Source organism: Diceros bicornis, chromosome 32, assembly GCF_020826845.1.
Source record: "Diceros bicornis minor isolate mBicDic1 chromosome 32, mDicBic1.mat.cur, whole genome shotgun sequence".
NCBI classification, from domain to species: Eukaryota; Metazoa; Chordata; class Mammalia; order Perissodactyla; family Rhinocerotidae; genus Diceros; species Diceros bicornis.
In genome coordinates this window covers 27,455,553-27,474,728 of record NC_080771.1, presented here as the reverse complement: position 1 = coordinate 27,474,728, position 19,176 = coordinate 27,455,553, and the positions used below count along the sequence as shown (strand labels likewise).

The following is a 19,176-nucleotide window of genomic DNA, read 5'->3' as shown; positions in this document are numbered from 1 at the left end:
CAAGGAGCAGATGCCCCCTTAGTAGCAAAGAAAGCCTGTCCCTCCATACCAAGAGCTCTACTCACCTCAGAGGACTGATCGTTGGGCTTCTGAAATGCCCAATAGAGTCCTTTCACTTGTAGTGACTTGCCTGAGCCATATCTCCATCTAAGTGGTACTGGAAAGTCTTTTTTGTAGCCAGTATCCTGAACCCTAAGAACCACTTCCATTATGGAAGATTATGGGAGATTTCTATGTTTTGAATTAAGAACTCTCATATATTAGTTTCTATTTTTCTTCCCTTTTCCTGATAGAGTCTGGAGGGAAAGGTCCATGTGAGATACCAGTAAATGACCTAGATTTAGGGGGGTTCCTTTGAAAGACCATGTTAGAGGAGCTCTGAGTAATGAGAGAGCATGAGATGTTACAGGCTTTTTGATCTCTGCTATTGGCTCTCTAGAGGCAGCACAAGCCTATATAGAAGAATTGGTCACTTAAAGTGAATTCAATTGCATGATAATTTATTGACTACTAGATATTGGGGACAGGAGGCTCTGGGGCTACAGAGATGAATAAAACTCAGTTTTATCTCAAGGTTTCACAGTCCAGTGGGGAAACCTGTGCAGAAGCCAATAACTGTCTTTTTAAATGCACTTTCTTTAAGCATGTAGTTGCTATCAAGGCCCAGATGAATGAGAAATGAATCTTGCTTGGGATTAGGTGTGCGCTTAGAATAAGCTATGATGAGTGGGTGCACCAAGAAGGATGTTGGAATTTGATTGAAGTTCTTCCATTGGATGAGAGAGAGACTTTCAGGGAGAGACCAACAATAAAGGCAAAGATACAGACACACGAAAATGAATGAGTGTTCAGAAAATGCTTTCTGCTATTTAAATCATTTATTTAACACCTCTTGAAAGATTTGCAATTTTTAACTTTTTTATTTTAAAGAAAATAAACATTTTAAAAATTAAGGCCTTATATGCAATTTTTAATCAGATGTACTAGTCTTAAGAAATCCCAATAAGGATTCTCATTGAAAATGTACGTAGGAGTGTTTTAGCTGCGATGATACAAAACAATGAATCAATTGAATAACTGAAAATATAAGTACTGCTCAAATCATTTTTATTTTTAAAGCATCAGAATTTAGAACTTGCAACTTGAGGGTTAATGGGTATTTTTTTTCATTAAGAAAGCGTTAAACGTAAGAGGAATGTACAGGAAAAAGTTGATATAATAAATGAGGAAAATAAGTGATAAATGGCATAGGTCTAAGGTTTATTACAGAAATACACCAGGGATCTAGTTCCATGGGGACGAAAATGCCCCTGGATTAGACTTCAGTTAATATAACATAAGACAAATCAAGCCAGAAGCTAGAAAACAATGTCCTGATACCACCCTCCACCATCATTGTTTTAAAAGCCCGGACTCTAGTTGAGGGCTGGAGAAAAGCCCTCAACTGTAAGGTCACCCCCAGTAGAAAGCATTCTGATAAGTTTCATCCATCATCACTCAAGTATAATTATTACCACATTTGTATATATGGTTCTCTGATTCTTCCTTCACTAGGGGGTATAATTGGCTATTTATTGGACTAAAAACTCCATGAGGCCAGGGCCATCTCTTACTCATGTTTTATCTCGGAGAGTAGCAGTGCTCCACGATTTGTTTGTTTGTTTCTTCATAACTGGAACCCAACTCAATCCTTCCCCTTCCTTCTCCAGTCCCTGGTCCTTCAGTGATATTTATACCATGAATGTTCAGTAAATATGTGCAGATGTGAAGCCATGTACTTTTCTCTAGATTATGTGTGCAAGGAGAGAAAGGTTTGTGTGTGCTATTGTAAAGATATTTGTCTAAGTCATGGCCATTTAATTTGAAATTAGAAGCAGTGCCAGAAATATATATGGATAGATTGATAAAATTACATATGTATATATTTTATATTTACATTTTACATATAGAATTATATATATATATATATATGCAGATTGTGCATGTATGTGTGTATATTCCTATATATTCCTGATTTCTATACTGATTGAAAAAGCCGGAGGAGACACTCTGTCAGCAGCCTAACCCAATACTAGGATGAATACTGAAACAAAAGAAAGTCAAATTAATTGAAGGATTGGTAAAGATCTAAAAACCATATTTCTAAAGAAAGAAATTAGAGTTAAGATACATTGGTGGGCAACTTGCCTCTGAGGTGAGAAGTCTATGTGTCCTGTTTAGGAGTTTTGGCTACTGAGTTTAAATCCAGTCTCGGCTACTTGTGTTAGATGTGTGACTCTGAGCAGGTTAGTTTGTATTTCTTTGCTAAATTTCTCTCATCCAGAAAATAGTTATTAACTCCTAAATGTTTTGCGAGGATGATATTAGATACTGCACGTAAAGTCCTCCCCCTCACCCTCTCCCCACCTGCACCGTTTTTGGCACATAGAAGCAAGTTAATAACTGTAGCTGCTTCTGTTGTTGTTGTTGTTGGCTATTGTTGTTGTTATTTTGTCTCAGCTGCTGAACTCGGTCCAGGAGAGTCCCGGGGATTCCTGGTGGGGAAGATTCAGATTCATGCTTATGATAGACAAAATCCTTAACTGACCGATTGTTTTCCCCCTAAAAGTTCTCAACAGTATTCTATGATTTCGTGCAAACTCTGAAATGGCAATTAATCCAGGGAAAAGAAAAATTAAAAACAGAAGAATTAATCAGCACATGGCAGGAATTTGCAGAAACGAAGCAAAATCTTGACCTAGACAAAGTGCACCAATAACAAGGCCTCACAGTAAACAACCACGAAGCCAAATGTATCATGGGGGAAAAGTGAAGATTTGAAAGTCAAACAATCTCCCCATAATTCTGTAACCGAACCCCCACTCCTCGGCAGAACCTGGCGCTGTCCAAGCCCCAACGCTTTGGATCTAATTGCAGAGGCTTTTAGGAAAGTGTGCAGTTATGGTAAGTCATGCAGAACTTGCTCATAATAAAAGCACCGCAGGAGAAAACCACTACCAGAGGCTAATGCAACCCCGAAGGACAGAGATGACCAGCAAAGCCTGGAATGTATGACAAAGGAGAAGGAAATTGGAAAGGTTAGTGCAGAAAACAGCTCTCACCCTGGCTTAAGCAGATCATTGGCACGTGAGAGACCCAGAGCTAATTCATAAAAGACACTCAGAAAGCTCCAAGTCATCAGAGGGTCTGAAGGAGGGACCTTTCATCCAGACAAAGGTCGAAGGGTGTTATCTAATGCACAATTTGCATAGACCGAAAGCTATTCAGTTTCATGAGAAATACTCTGTGCTCTATGTTAATATCTTAAAAACTGGTTCTGCTTGAGTGAATGATCCACCTTGTCCTGTAAGCAGCGTTGTTTCTAAACGTGAGGGGAGGCTCTGTTGTCATTTTGTCTGCACTGACTGCCTTCCTTGGCTATTGGGTGGAATCTTCTCTGAACATTTCACCTCGACTGCTCACAAAGCATATAATACTTCGCCTGTTGGTGACAGATGCCTCTTCTCGCTAGATATCACCCTTTTCAAAATGCATGCGGTAAACTTGGAGTAAGTGGGTATTTCTAAAGCACAGCCAGTGAAGGAATTCTATCAAGGTGTCATGCCCGCAGACTCGTTTTTCCTGTTCCTGTGCAGGTATCTGCATCTCCTTGCCCTTTCCCAGGTGGTCTCTGACAGGAAACATGTCACGTTCTTTTTGCAGTGGTGTCGGCAAGGCCAGTGTGTAAAGTTTGGGGAGCACGGGCCCCGGCCCGTCCACGGCCAGTGGTCTGCCTGGTCAAAGTGGTCAGAATGTTCCCGAACTTGCGGTGGAGGAGTCACGTATCAAGAAAGACACTGCAATAACCCCAAGTAAGGCTCAGACAGGAAGTCAGTATTTGTAAGGCATCAACCTTTAGCCTGTAACGTATTGTTTTTGTTTTGTTTTGCTTAGACACTGTTCTTAAGTCCCCTTTTCTTCCCTCCAGTTCATAGCAACCAACTAGGGTTTTACTCTTTGCATATAAAGGTTAAATGCGCTGGGGGGAGGTATGGTGGGCAGAAACTGAAAAAACAGCAAAGTTATTCTATCGGTGAATGTGATGATCAAGGACTCCAGTAATGATCTGAGCTACTTTCTGAGTCTAAATGAGGGCGATACAGTCACACAGCCAAATGCCTGTGAGATTCTAGAACAGAGGAGCTTGGCTGGTGGAACGTGTTTGTCTTTTAACTGATGAACTGAAGAAAGGATGCCAGTTTTTCCCTTGCAGGAATGTACATCAACACGTGTTGACAGATCTGCCTGACTTTTCAAGAGAAACCAGAAATCCCAAACGATGTTGTGTGTGAAATTTCCCAATTTTTAAAATATTGACAACAAATTCAATTTTCTTTAAAAAATAAAAGAAAATAAAACCCCGTGAACCCTCATCAAAGCATCTATGGCTTGAAATTGGCCCGTGGGCACCCGTGGGCGCCTCTGGTGTAGTTGTCCTGGATTCTGAACTGCAGTCTGTGCTCGGTGAAAATGAAGGTGGTTTTATGTGACTTTTATTTGCTCTAATCCCCCACGTGACACGCGTGGGATATGTGTATTTCCTGAATGGCATGGTGATGTAGAAAGAGCCCAGATTTTGGAGATAGAAAGATAGGGCTCCAAATCTTTGGTCTGCCACTTATTAACTGTGTGGCTTTGGGAAGGTCACTTGAACTCTGACCTTAGGTTTATGTATAGAATGGAGATAGTAATACCCACCTCTGCAGGTCTGGGGGGGATTAGAAATTGCATCTGTGGAATGTCTGACACACTGAGGAGCATCCAATGGGCATTCAGCAAAAGGTGCTGGGGTCCATGTGGTTTCCATGATCTTTATCCTAAACTCACCAGGAACACAGGGTGACAGAGGGCCAGCTCTCAGAAGCAGTGGAGGGAGCTCTTACTGATGAACCTGGACTTTGGAGAATGTGATGGAGTGAGGAGAAGGTGATGCGACCTTGGAAAATAGTGATTTAATTTTACAACACGATTTGAGAGGTGGCACGGAGTTTAAGAACACAGACTCTTAAGCCCCATAACCCAAGTTTGCCTCTAAGCCTGCCACTTCCTGGCTGGCCATAGACAGCTTACTCTCCTGGCTCTAGAGTCCTCATTTGTAAAAAATGGGATCATGACAGTACCTGCCTCAACTGAGCTCGTGTTTGTCAAGTGCTTAAAAAAAGTGCCTGGCACATTGTACGCATTGCATAAGTGTCTGGTAGATTGAGAACTAAAATAAATAATGAAACTAGAGCAAAGGGAAATTTTAAAAGAGACAAATGGTACTTCATCTGAGTCAGCAGTCTGAGCTAGATCAAAAGGCCAGTTTGTTCCAAAATAAAGCGAGCGTTGGGAGATACTTGGTGGTTAGTTAGGCACTCTTTAGGATATCTCAGGCTAATCTAGGATTTGTCAGCTCCAACACTGTTGACATTTTTAGGCTGGAAAGTTTTTTATTGTGGGGGTTTGTCTTGAACAGAGCAGGATGTTTAGCAGCATCCCGGGCCTCTACCCACAAGATGCCGGTAGGATGGCTCTCCCTCCCCACCAGCCTCCAAGAAGTGAGAATCAAAGATGTCTCCAGCTATTGCTAAGCGTCCTGTAGGGGCAAAGTCATCCCCAGCTGAGACTCACTGCTCTCATCAGACCCAGGAACTAGGTCTAATGGTAGGGCGGCTGGTGATGTATTTACAACTTATACCAGATTATTAAAATCACTCTCCTCTACTTCGAATGTAGCCCATGTCTTGGATAGAATTGTTAAAATCATTACTTTTCATTTTTGCAGCATATTTCATGGATCTGGTTTTCATACATCACAACATTTTACAATCTCAATATTTTCCCAAGAAAGAAATAGATTACCTAATTTAATAGCTCTGCTGGTAAAGTGCATGAATGATGCCCCTGAGATTTAAATTAAAACCTCTCTCATATCTGTGAGTTGGAGAACTCTCATTATAATAGGGCATTGTTCATGGAAATATCATATTGTAATTTTAGAGATGCTTAATAAAAGAATTAATCACTGAAGTAGTTCCACTTGGTGCAGTTTTATCATTTCAAACAAGATTAAGGCTAATCAGGACACTGTTTACTTTATGCATGAAGTCACAAATAAAACAAGTAAATGATCGGCTATCCCAAGACAATTGAATGAGTTGTTTTCTTTTCTTATTTCACTTGGTTGGAGTAAAGCTGTTTTTTCTCCCTATTTCAAATTACTGATTTCTTTCTTGTTTCAGTTTAACCATTTGGTCTGTTCACATCACTCAGCCTAACCATTTTCATTTTCTCATGTGAGAAGCATTGTGAGCTTTCTATTTCACATAATGATGGTTTTCCCAGAACATATTTTGTTTCATAAAAAGTGAATTATTCCTGGATGATTCATGGATTTATCAAACTTTTCAGCTTCAAAAAAGTTTAAAGGTTATCTTTTTCTGGAATGCCAATGCCAGGCACATATGGCCCATCTTCTTTTTCCCATGTCTGTGGCAGACATTTTTAATTGATCAAAGCCTATTTTCTGCTGAGCCTTCTGTGTCTCAGGAACAGGAACTGTTCTCCAAACAGTTGTCCCGGCATTTGCTCCCAATCAGGTTAGAACAGGTATGTGAGTTGCAACCTGTTGTCTAATCCAGTTATTTGACAAATGGGTGACCAGGGGAGGCAGAGGGTCCCATTCAGAGTAGCAACCCTCAGCCAGGTCACCATTCTGGTAATGGTAGAGTCAGACCAAGATCCCACAGTCTTAATCCTTTGACATTTTTTCTGGTTGCCTGACTATTCAATTATTACACTGAAAGAGAGCCTAGTGAAATTCCTAGAAACTCTGTTCAAGAAAATTAATAATAAAAAACAAAATAGTGAAATTACAACAGCAAAAATTAAACATTCTAAGGCATTCTAGAACTTTCCTAAAATGTGAGTCTATTTGAGAAAGAATAATACACCACTAGAGTCATAACTCTTGAATAATAATTGAATCAAATCTCTGGCCCATATTCCAACCAGTAATTTCCAGGCTCAGTTGATTATCAGAATCACCAAGTGTGCTTTAAAAAACACTGAGTTCTGAATCTTCCCCATTATATATTCTTTTTGAGAAAGCCTGTGGAGGGGCCCAGGAGTCTGCCTATTGCTCTCTCTCTCTTTCTCTCTCTCCCTCTCTCTTTTTAAAACAGAGCTCCCCAAGTGATTCTACTGATCAGCCATTTGTAGTCAGGACTGATAAATTATGCAGAAGCAAGTATGGTTATATTTTATAGTATTTATATTTTTGTTTTTACTCTTATTACACTAAGGGATGTCATGGTAAAATTTTCTGTTAATTTTCCTAATACTTACGTTTAAAGCTGCAGAAAAGTGTCCCTCTATTTGAGGATTTGATGGAAAAGTCCAAATTCTTGCCAGTCATTAAAAGTAGAAAGCATTTGGGGCCAGCCCTGTGGCGTAGTGGTTGAGTTTGGCGTGCTCCACTTTGGCAACCCCAGTTCATGGGTTCGGATCCCGGGTGCAGACCTATGCCACTCGTCAGCCATGTGGGTGGTGACTCACATATAAAGGAAAGGAATATTGGCACAGATGTTAGCTCAGGGCTAATATTCCTCAAGCAGAAAAAGAGGAAGATTGGCAACAGATGTTAGCTCAGGGCAAATCTTCCTCAGGGGGAAAAAAAAAGTAGAAAGCATTTAAAAATAGTTGTAATTTATTTGTGCCAACTCTACCCTACACTCTGCTGTAAATTCTTTACAAACATTATCTCAATTAATTGTCACAACTGCCTCCACTTTACAGATTAGGAGGTTAAATAAAATTGCCTGAAGATAAACTGGGAAAAGGCAGGGAATGTTTAAATCCAGATCGCCTCATTATACAAGGCCAGCTCCCTAACCGTTGTGCATTACTCTCTTCCTATTCCCTGCCAGGCTCCCATTGCCTAACCCAGTTACACTCAGGCAGAGTGGAGTGAGAAAAGCGTCCTGGAGAGTCCAAAGGCACGAGGTTTACCTTTGCTCTCTTTCTAGCTGTGTGACCTTCATTCAGCAAGATTTTCGAGCTCTATCAGCTGTTTTTCACTTCATCTATAAATGAGGGGATGGCTTATATGAGATTTGAGGTCTTTCCCATGTTACAGTTTCTGAGTTGAAAAAGTAACACATGTGGTCCTCTTTCACTTTATTGAATTTGAGTAGTCTAAATGAAGGTGATTTGTAAAATCTCAAACAGAAAGGCTTACTGAGAAAGTTTTAAATATGCCTTAGAAAGACGACCAGGAATCGTAAGGCTATCATATGGCCCTTTAAGGGTTTTCGAAATGCTTTTTAGATAATGATTTAAGAAGTCTTCAGGGACTTGCTCTAGCACAATAACTGCTGGATGTTTAAGTAGTTGCTCCAGAATGTTTTGAAATAGCAAAAAAATCTCATTCTGGCAGTGTGACACTTTCCGTTTCTGTGGAATCCATTTTAGCATGCACTTATAGGAGGATTTGATAAAATATGCTGAAGCAAATCCAGGGGTGTTTTACAGCATTCTTGTGCTTCCTAAAGAGACAAGGAATTTTAATCACATAAATTTATTAACCCAGAGCCTTCTTTCATGTTACATGTTTACATTGAGCAAAAGCTTAGTTGTACGAGATGATCCATAGTTGGGTTTTAGCCTTTGGAGAAGACTACAGAAAAGTACGAATGAAATGAAGCAATTGCTTTGTGCCTGGAGTAGGCTGGATAAGATGTTCTTGGTTATTTTCAATGTGGTTTGTGCTCCTTTTTTCTTTATTTTCCTTTTTGGTTTTTGTAGTCTGCCTACCAAGATCTTAAAGAGCTTGCAATTAGATCATAATTATTTATGTTCTAATGGGATTCCCTGCTCTGGAAATCCATTTCCCGTTGTGCTTGGCAGGAAAACAGTAGGCCACCTGCAAAGTTAAAAAGTGATTATGCAGATTGAAAACAAGGGAATGTTTTTTGTTGGAGTTTAGAATCAATTAGAATAAAACACACACCAGGCAGACAATAATCAAAATATCAACTCAATGACTGATAAAGCTAAATTGGAAAACATGGCCAGTGGGGCCTTCTGCTCTTTCTCCTCAGTGCCCTGACTTTCTACGTAGCAGCCAGGTACATGGCAAGCCATGGGAAAATGATGAGCATGCTCAGAAATGGGAGAAAAGCTAGAGAGTTGGTTGGGTTTGCATTTGAAGAGCTTTAATGCCAACACAAGGGGTATGTGTGTATGTGTGTGGCGCACAAGCACACATCTACATTAATAAGAACATTTAGATGTATTTATAGATTTCCTAACATATGAGGTGATATAATGAATGTCAAGAATATGCTTTCATCAGTCTTTAAGGAAATTGCCAGAGTGTAAAAATTGGATCAGAGATGGCAAATAAATTTGATCTAAGATACCGATTGTAATTAATGAGCAGTGATAGTGGCTACCTAAGGGTTATGTTGAGAAAGATTTTGAGGCCATGTCAAGTACTGCAAAAAAAAAAAAAAGGAATGAAGGAAAGAAAAAAAAAAATACCTGATTGATTAGTTATGTCTGCCATGGATACAAGAAAGGACATGGTAAGTTGTATGCTACATACTTCCCTTCTTGTAATAGACTTTATACACTCTATACACTGTGCTAATGTTCATCTGGATTGACCTTCCATATACTACTGCCTGTGACTCAGAGTGAGCCCTTCGATTGCTAACATTAAAGTTCTTTAATTTTATTTTAGGCCTCAGTATGGTGGCAAGTTCTGTCCAGGTTCTAGCCGTATTTATCAGCTGTGCAACATTAACCCCTGTGATGAAAATAGCTTGGATTTTCGAGCCCAGCAGTGTGCAGAATATAACAGCAAACCTTTCCGTGGATGGTTCTACCAGTGGAAACCCTATACGAAAGTGGAAGGTAATTTGGTCTCTATGAACCTCCAATATGTTTCAAGGGGGCTGGTAATGTGAATGAACAACATAGAAGAAATTGCTGCCTATATGAAAGAGTTTCAGTATTTACCTTTCATTCCCAGACCCATCCTAGCCCAATTTTTCATTCAGTTCCGTAGGTTTTATTTATTTTTCCATGCTTTTTTTTCACAAGACACCCCTTGTCTCCCACATCTGTAAACCAAAGGGTTCATGTGTTTGGAATGTACTTATGTTTCTAAATTTATGTTTGACGTTGCAACAATTAAGTTTCCCAGAGATGCTAATTGAAATTGGTATGAATTGTCCAGACCAAAGCTTGTGAAACCATACATGCCCCGTAGAGACACCATACTCAGTAACTGATATGTGAGATGATTACAAGCATGAGAAGGTCTATTTGCAGGGTGTGTACACACACACACACACACACACACCCACCCACCCATGAATGAAAAATGTCTCTATACTGGGTTCTTAGTACCTACTATAACTTAAAGTAATGGCTTGTATTTTACTTTTTAAACTAATTTGTTTTTGTTTTGGGGTAAACATCAAAACATTTACTTTAGTTACAATATGCAAATTTAATGTACTTTCTATTACCTGTGCAGAATAAGCTGTCACTGTTCTAGTTGTTTTCTTTCCATTATTTTTGTTCACTTACTTTATCAAATCTCATCCATCCTGGGGCTGGCCCTGTGATGTAGTGGTTAAGATCAACGCGTTCCACTTTGGTGGCCTGGGTTCATAGGTTCAGCTCCTGGATGCGGACTTACACCACTTGTCAGTCATGCTGTGGTGGTGACCCATATATAAAGTAGAGGAAGATTGGCACAGATGTTGGCTTAGGGCTAATCTTCCTCACGCAAAAAAAGAGTAAGATTGGCAACAGATGTTAACTCAGGGCTAATCTTCCTCAGCAAAAACAAAACAAAACTCATTCCTCCTCCCTGGAAAAAAGATAAATGTGAACCCCAGCTACACGTGTATAAAATGGAAAGACTAAATTTAATGACAATCCGTAGGAAATAAGACTGAAGGCTATTCTTGTGCAAAAGCTCAAAAAAACCCTATGTTATCAATTACCATAAAGGAGCTAATGTAATTAGAGACATCATAATAACAAGTGGCCCCTCCAGACCAAAGGAGATGATAGTTCAACTTTATTCAACACCAGACCAGCCACTGCAGGAGCCCTGATCTGTTTCTGGGTCATGACTGTCCAAAAGCACAGGTAAAGATGGACATGAAAATTCTGAAATCTGTGTCTTAGGAGGAAGCAGTGAGGGGTCTATAGATGTTTCCTATAGAAAAGAAAGTAGTGACCTTCGAAAATTCAAAGAGATGTTGAATAGAAAGGGATTTAGATTTATTTGCAGTTGCTTCAGAGAACAGATTCAAGGGCTAACAACTTCCTCACCATATCATCTGAGAGAGATGGTTCCTTGCCAGCCTACCCAAAATATCCTTCCTTCATGTCATTCTTTGAACCCTTAGCCTGCTTTATTCTTCATAGCTCTTATCCATGCATGAATTTGTATTGTATAGTCATTTATTTATTATCTTTCTCCACAGAAGAATTTAGGTTTCATAAGGATGAAGCCTTGGTCCATTGAGAGTATGCTTGTATCTCCAGCATCTAAGAACAGCACTTGGCACATATTTATAACTTTTGGAATGAATGAATAACTAAATAAATATCAATTGTCTATAATGGAAGTGTGTTCCTTTATGAGTAGTGAGCTCTCCATCACTGGAGGCATTCTATCAGGAACTGAGTAATTTCCTAGGAAGGATACTATACAACAGGTTCCAGTGGACAATTAGATAGAATAGCTGCAGTTGCTTTCAAATCTGATATTTGAAGATTTCTTTTCTCTTGGTTGTATTCTGTAATTCCATGTTTCTCATCTGTGCTTCTTTCTCCAAGATTCTGTTGTCCTTCCTTTCACTTCCCCTCTGTTCTCTGCTTTGTCTACTTGGATGTTCCTTGGCCTTTCTCATATTCCACCTTTCGTTCAAATACAGTGTTTATGGACTCGGTTCTGTTATCATCCTTTAAATAGATTCTGTATTGAAGACATAAGGAGAAAGTTAAGCAAATAAATTTTGCAACTTGTAAAATGTTTTTTGGTTTCGAAGTTCTTTCACTAATTTTACTGCAGTTTTGACTAAGTAGGGAGCATCCATTCCATTTATTCACTCCAAAGATGCTTACTGAGCACATACTGCATGGGTGACGCTGCTCGATGCAGGGGGTGGGGTACATTGAATAAAACAGAGACCCAGCTGTAGAATTTCACATCCTAGTGTGGGTGGCAGGGGAGTTGAGGCCGTCTTGTTCCTCCCTCTTCTCCTTGATATTTACTTAGAATCAGAAAAAACTGATCGTAATTTGAAGGTCTTGTGAATTCCTGCAGTTTGGGAAGAAGAAGGCGATCTGATTCATGAATGTAGATAGTCTTTAACTTATAGTAATGAGGTTTTTTCCTCTGTGTTTCTGATGGACTAGTTTGTAAACTTGCCCAGGAATCTGCTGGAAAAACTGAACCTGCTACAACTTGTTAATTCCTAGGAATGACAGAGAAAAGAGAGGGTATTTATGTCTTCCAGCTCCCTCACCTCATATGTAAAAAGTAGGAGATATTCAATAAAGCTGCTGTTAAAAAATTCTTTTAGGTGAGAGAAAATATTTTAATCTGTCCACGTGTCTGCATATTTGGACCATATCTTTTCACTTCTTTCACATTTCTGACTTTGTCTTTTATTGAGAGGTTTTATGAAGCACAACCATTTGCAAACTGTTTACCCTTTGTTGTAAAACTGTTGTCAGGGATATCACGTGGTGTGGCCCACGTAAGGTCTCGTGAGAAACGTCGTCTGGAATTTCTGGCCAAGAACTCGATTTGAGAAATTGGCACAGTACTCCTTTCTGATAACAAGAGCGCTACAAATATAATACTTGTTTCTTTTTGCCTGAGAAATGCTTTTCTTTTTCTTTTTGCCAGAAACTTCTCAGGAACTTAATTGGCAATAAAAGTTACGTTTTGTAGACTTTAGGTTTAGTTTATTTGCTTCCTCGTCCTTTTCATGATATGATTCTTCTCTATATGTTTTATAAACGTTATTGACCATATGCCTTTTTTCCAAAGTGCCTAAAATTTTTCCTCTTAACAGACTGAGCAAATATGTAAAGTAATCCATGTGCTAAATTACCATCAGCAACCTGTGACCTGTGGGCCAAATCTGACCTGTTTTGTTTGTTTTTAAATAAAGTTTTATTGGAACACAGCAATACTCCTTCTTTTATATGTTGTCAATGGCTGACCAGAGGGCCTGTGAAGCCTAAAATATTTACTCCCCAAGAGGGTAGCTACACAATCATGTGTGTTGTGGCCATTACTAAGGATTAGAAAAATAAAATTCTTATGTATTTCTGCATGGATGTACACCTGAAATTTATACAATGTTATAAACCAATGTTACCGCAATAAACAAAAAATTAAAAAAAATAAATAAAAAAGTCTTATGTATTAATGTTAGGGCAGTTTTATGTGGATTGCTAAATGGGATTCATATTTTTAAAAGCCACATACATATGCTCTCATTCACATACGTGCACACACACCCACACATAAAACCTTGCATAACATTTTCCATTTTGATCATGATAGCTTTCTAAATAAATTTAAAACATCCTTTTTGTAGTCATTTTATTTTCCTATGATTTCCTCTTGACCATGTCCTCTCTCGATCTCTTTGCTTCTAGAGGAAGATCGATGTAAACTGTACTGCAAGGCTGAGAACTTTGAATTTTTTTTTGCAATGTCCGGCAAAGTGAAAGATGGGACCCCTTGCTCCCCACACAAAAATGATGTCTGTATCGATGGGATTTGTGAAGTAAGAGAGCGTTTCTGCTTTGGCATGTATGATCGTGCTTGTGTTTCCTCATATCAGATGCGTACCGTGAGAAGGGTTGCAAGAGATTCTGTGTGTGGACAAAAGCGGGTGGTGTAGGGAGAAAGGGCACGTTTTCAAGTTGGATGTGAGCGCTGTCTCTAAATTCCCCCACTTACTTTCTCCGTGACCTCCGTCTAATTTCTTTAGTTTTGCTTCCGCTCCGTTTCCCTGTATATAGAAATGGAGATGATGACATATCCTACTTTACATAGCAGTTGTAAAAATTAAATAGCATCAATAATAGCAGTAAACTTCTTGCATGCTCACTAAGGACATTCACTATATGATAAGAAGCTCATGTGTTTTGAAATAGTGCTACTATTTATTTCTGATTAGTTTTCCTTTCTCTTTGGGTTTCCACTTTCTCTTTTAATTTTGTTGTGAGCTCTTTGATCTTTTAAGGGTGTGTGTGTGTATGTGTGTTTGCATGTTGTCTAGGATTTTGATGTTTCAGTGGTGGACCTGGCCCGAATAATCTCACCCGCCATTAGTAGCAACGGTGACTTTTTTACAGATGAAGAGTCTAAGCCTTAAATAGTTATGTAACTTGCCTAGTCATGCATCTAGTAATGACAGAGGAAAGGTTTGAACGCCTAGTCAGTCAAACTTGAGACTGTGCTTTTAACCAGAAAGCAGTCCCACCTTCCTAATGTTCCGTAAATACAGAAAACCAGGTACCTCTTGGTTATTCTTAGCCGCTGGCTTCTCTGATCTTCGATTTTCTCATTTTGAATTTATTTTTTGGTCACAGCCAGTGGGATGCGATCTTGAACTTGGCTCTAAAGCGGTCTTGGATGCCTGCGGTGTCTGCAAAGGTGATAATTCGACTTGCAAGTTTTATAAAGGCCTGTACCTCAACCAGCACAAAGCAAATGGTAAGAGACGCTGTTGCTTCATTGCCATCATTGGTGGGACACACCCTTCTCTACTGAACAAGATTGAGTCATGCTAAATATGGTCGAGCCTTTTACCAGCTCACCTGACACATGGAAAATGGTGGTTTTTATCACTTGGCTAAGAGCACGGGAGGAGAGATAGTTTTATAGTGTGAAGAGTTTCATCAATACATACATCTCAGAGATGTGTTACGAACAAATGCCTTTCTTCTTTGCAGTTTTAATATGCTGACCAGGCTGTCATATGCCCCACGTACATTTATTAAACAAAGAACTTATCATGAAACGTAAATGATCCACACTCACAACGTTAGATGAATATTGGAAGCAATTATCTAAACATCTTGAGTAAAATTAAACTTCAAGCCCTGTTTTCTGAATATCACTGTTAAGAATACATGGCTCTGCGTTTCTTCCAGGTAGATTAAAAATAAAAAGCATTCTTGAGTTTCGTGGCCTATGTTGCTCCGGAAAGGAGAAGAGTGTCTTCTGTCCACACACACATGCTTGGGAAAGGCACGTACATTTTCTCTCTCTCTGGTGTTCCTACCACTTGGAAAATGAAATAATTGATCATTTTCTCTACTTCATGAGTAGAAATGAATGTCAGTTAATGACTCAAGAACCCTACTTCATAAAAATAGACACTACATGTCTCTGGGCATTTCTAGTCACTTTTCTCCAAAGCACAATGTGGAAAGAAAAAATGTTCTGTTCTTTTCATTTAGAGTATTATCCAGTCGTCATCATTCCAGCAGGGGCCCGAAGCATTGAAATCCAGGAACTACAGATATCCTCCAGTTACCTCGCAGTCCGAAGCCTCAATCAGAAGTATTACCTCACAGGGGGCTGGAGCATCAACTGGCCTGGGGAGTTCACCTTTGCTGGGACCGTGTTTGAATACCAGCGGGGCTTCAACCACCCAGAACATCTTTATGCACCAGGACCCACAAATGAGACGCTGGTCTTTGAAGTAAGCTCCTTCTGTTCATTCAGTTCTCAATGCCTCTAGCTAAATTTATAGATGACCCCAAATTGAGCCAGCTTAAAGAACTTAATCCGTCTAGTTCAAATTTGTTTCCTAATTGGCTAAATTTCAAAGCACAAAGGGGAAAAGACAGCAACTCCATTTTGGGGAAGAGAGCAGGAATCCAATGGTTCTCCAAGAGAATACGTTGATTTTCACGTTTAGATGCCAACCTTTCACTGTTATCCTTGACTGTCATAAATGTCAGAAATGTAGTAGGAATACTTTTGATGTTATTCCTGTTGGTCTATGCCTGCCATTTTGGTGGTCTGTAATAGCTATTCACCACAGAGTTGGAGTAGCCTAGGAGGCAGAGTGATATAGTAGAGAGAACACTTGAGCATCAAGAAAGTTTTAGTCATAGCAAACCACCTTACTTCTGTGGGTTGTAGTCTCCTTAAAGGTAAGAAAAGAAAAAAAAAAAAATCATGGGTAATGATGATGATGGTGATAAAAACAGCCAACATATCTGCAAATGACTCTGCGAGATGATTATCATATGTATGGTTTCTTTGGTTCTCATAACATCTCTGAGTTTGCTTTTTCCAGTTTGTAAAATGAGACTGATCATTTGTTTTCAGAGGCAAGTGATTTGCTTCGGGTTGTGGAGAAGTCATACTGGCTCCCACTTACTAAGCACTTACGTGACCAGGCACTTATGTTAGTCATTTTTTTTCTTTTTTTTTTGCAGGGAAAGATTTGCCTGAGCTAACATCTGTTGCAAATCTTCCTCTCTCTCTTTTTTTTTTTCCCCTCCCCAAAGCACCAGTACATGGCTGTATATCCTAGTTGTAAGTCCTTCTAGTTCTTCTATGTGGGGCGCTGCCACAGCACGGCAATTGACAGATGGGTGGTGTGATTCTGCAACTGGGAGACAAACCTGGGCTGCTGAAACAGCGAGCGCTGAACTTTAACTGCTAGGCCCTCAGGGCTGGCTCTCACGTTAGTCATTTTGAGCTTCAATTTCTCACATACAAAATTGGGATAGAAAACGTACCTCACTGACTTGCCAGAAAAGTAAGCAAGGAAGTATAAAGAAAGGTTAAGAGATTTGCCCAACTCACACAGCTAGGAGAAAAGCAGAGCTGAACTGGAGTCCAGATCTTTCCATCTAGGAGTGTGATATTTGGACTCAGTCCACTCATGATGCTCTTCTCTTCCCAAATAAAGGAAACATAAGCTTAATTCAACTATTATTATTTTTATTTAAGGCCCGACATTTAACATTTTCTAAGGAAGATGTGTGGAAGATAGTTAAAAAATATGCTACCTGTAACTTTGGATTCTGAGTCAGATGTTGTACACTTAGTATGGTTAAGAGTACAGACTCTTGCGTAGGTTTCTTAACCTCTGTGTCACTTAATGTCCACACTTGTAAAAATGGGCAAACAATGCTAGCTAACTATTAGTGCTATCGGAAGGATAATTTAAGATAAGTTCAATGCTTACAGAGTATTTGGCATGTGATGTTTGTGATCATTATCATCATTATGTCTTCTGAGCATATCACATATATATTTTTTTAAAAATCTAAACCTCAGACCATGGTTAGCAAACTGGTGACCACAGACCAAATCCACCTCCCAGATCTTCATCATGTTAAAACAAAATGGATCAATGGCTTAATATCAGGTGATTTCTTATAAAAATATAGATTTTGACATCTCTTAAGAAGAAGGAACTTCTGACCCCAGTAGATATTTGAGTGTACACCTTGGCCCTGGGTCTTGACTGTGAGTTAACTTCCCATTATCTTGTGAACTTGAGATACTAGGTCGTATCATCTCTGTCTACGTGATAGAAGGTCCTTCAGAGATTTCACAATGCTCATTCTGAGAGAAGCTGTCATTAGGAAATATTCCTCCAGCCCTCTCAGGTCTTTCATTTCAGAGAGTGAGAGTAGGAACCTCAATCAAATTGGACTAAAGTTAGGGTAGTTTGGAGCTCAGCAATAAATCTAGCCCCTGAAATTACACTTTAATTAAACCTAAGGCTTAGGAATTGAACTCTCCAGTTAAAGATCTCTGGATTTTTTTTTTGAAACCTTTTCTTTAATGTATATGGTCTGTTTCTTTTCTGTCAAGCATCAGAGCAGCAAACATCTTTCCTCTTTCTTTAGAAAAGGTCTATTTTCTTTAGAGAGATATATTTAGCTTGCAAGGTAACAGTTTTAGAGCAACATGGCTTCATCAGTTTTGCCAAGAGGCCTTTGATCCATCTGTAAGCCAATGTACACAAACCAAGTTGTGGGCGTGAAAAATAACCTAGATGGGGAAGTGGGGCCAGGTGCCTTTCATGGCGTCTGCCATGGATGGTCAGAACAGAGTGCAAATCATTCCTGATGAGAAATATGTGTTTTACTACTTCATGACAAGCAGCCATTTTTGTTGGTGTTGTTTCTCTCTCCAATTTTGTTCATAAACGCAAAACTATTCCAGTAGTTTTTCATAGTTCTGTTTGTAATTTTAGGTTTGCCGTTAAACATATATTATCTGCAGGAAAACCACAACAAAGAATAAGACAAGAAATGATGGAAAGGGCAAAGCAGAATAACAGAGTTTCTTCTTACTTTCATCTTTAGAACCTCAAATATCCCCTGGCACTGTCTGTGTTGATGAAATTAACCAGATAATTGACACATTGTCGCTGAACATGATACCAGCCTCAAGCTGAGAATTTTTATTTGTGCTTTGCCTTGTCTTAGCATTTCTTATTTATCTACATTGTTTAGCACTGACTAAAACTAAATCTTTGGATTGTTCACCAGGTCCCAATTTTTCCTGATGTATAGGAGCTATTTTTGAGAAATGGAAGGACGCCCTCAGTGAGCGATGGAGTTCTCCAAAATGGGTCAGGTTCATCAATCCATTCCCTTGCAGATATAGACAGCTCCTTGAAAAAAACCAATTAAAATGTAAGGGGAAATATTGGATTGACCTAAATAAAATTATAAAAATACAAAGTCTTCCCTAGGTTCAACTGGACATGTATAATATATTTTTTTAATAATTTTTTGCTAATACTTAAGTAGAAATAAAAGCTATATTAATATCTCTATTAATACAAATTATAATTTCACTGCACTGAGTGTGGTGACATTTGCTCAGCTATTGTTTTACAAAGTCTCACTTTGTGTCCTCATTCTAATTATAGAATCAGTGAAAGCTTAAAGTAATGTCCTGGGAATGTGACCTGTCTGAAAACAATCTGGAGGGAACCTTGTGTGATTAAGTGGATATTCCTTGCTTGTATGTTTAAAGGAGTTACGGTTTCATTCAAAACTTACACAAATGTTAGGAGCTAAAAAAAAATAAAATAAAATCCAGTAGCCTAGTAT

General features: G+C 39.0%; 1 protein-coding gene across 1 annotated transcript in view; it reads left to right on the top strand.

The window, feature by feature from the left end:
• ADAMTS18 (ADAM metallopeptidase with thrombospondin type 1 motif 18) overlaps positions 1–19,176 on the top strand; it is a 123,804-nt gene that overhangs the window by 78,248 nt on the left and 26,380 nt on the right. The window contains exons 12-16 of the mRNA XM_058528325.1: positions 3,703–3,851; positions 9,767–9,939; positions 13,726–13,856; positions 14,668–14,791; positions 15,541–15,785. Of these exons, the coding sequence (XP_058384308.1) occupies positions 3,703–3,851; positions 9,767–9,939; positions 13,726–13,856; positions 14,668–14,791; positions 15,541–15,785 (822 nt within the window). The remainder of the gene's footprint in view (positions 1–3,702; positions 3,852–9,766; positions 9,940–13,725; positions 13,857–14,667; positions 14,792–15,540; positions 15,786–19,176) is intronic.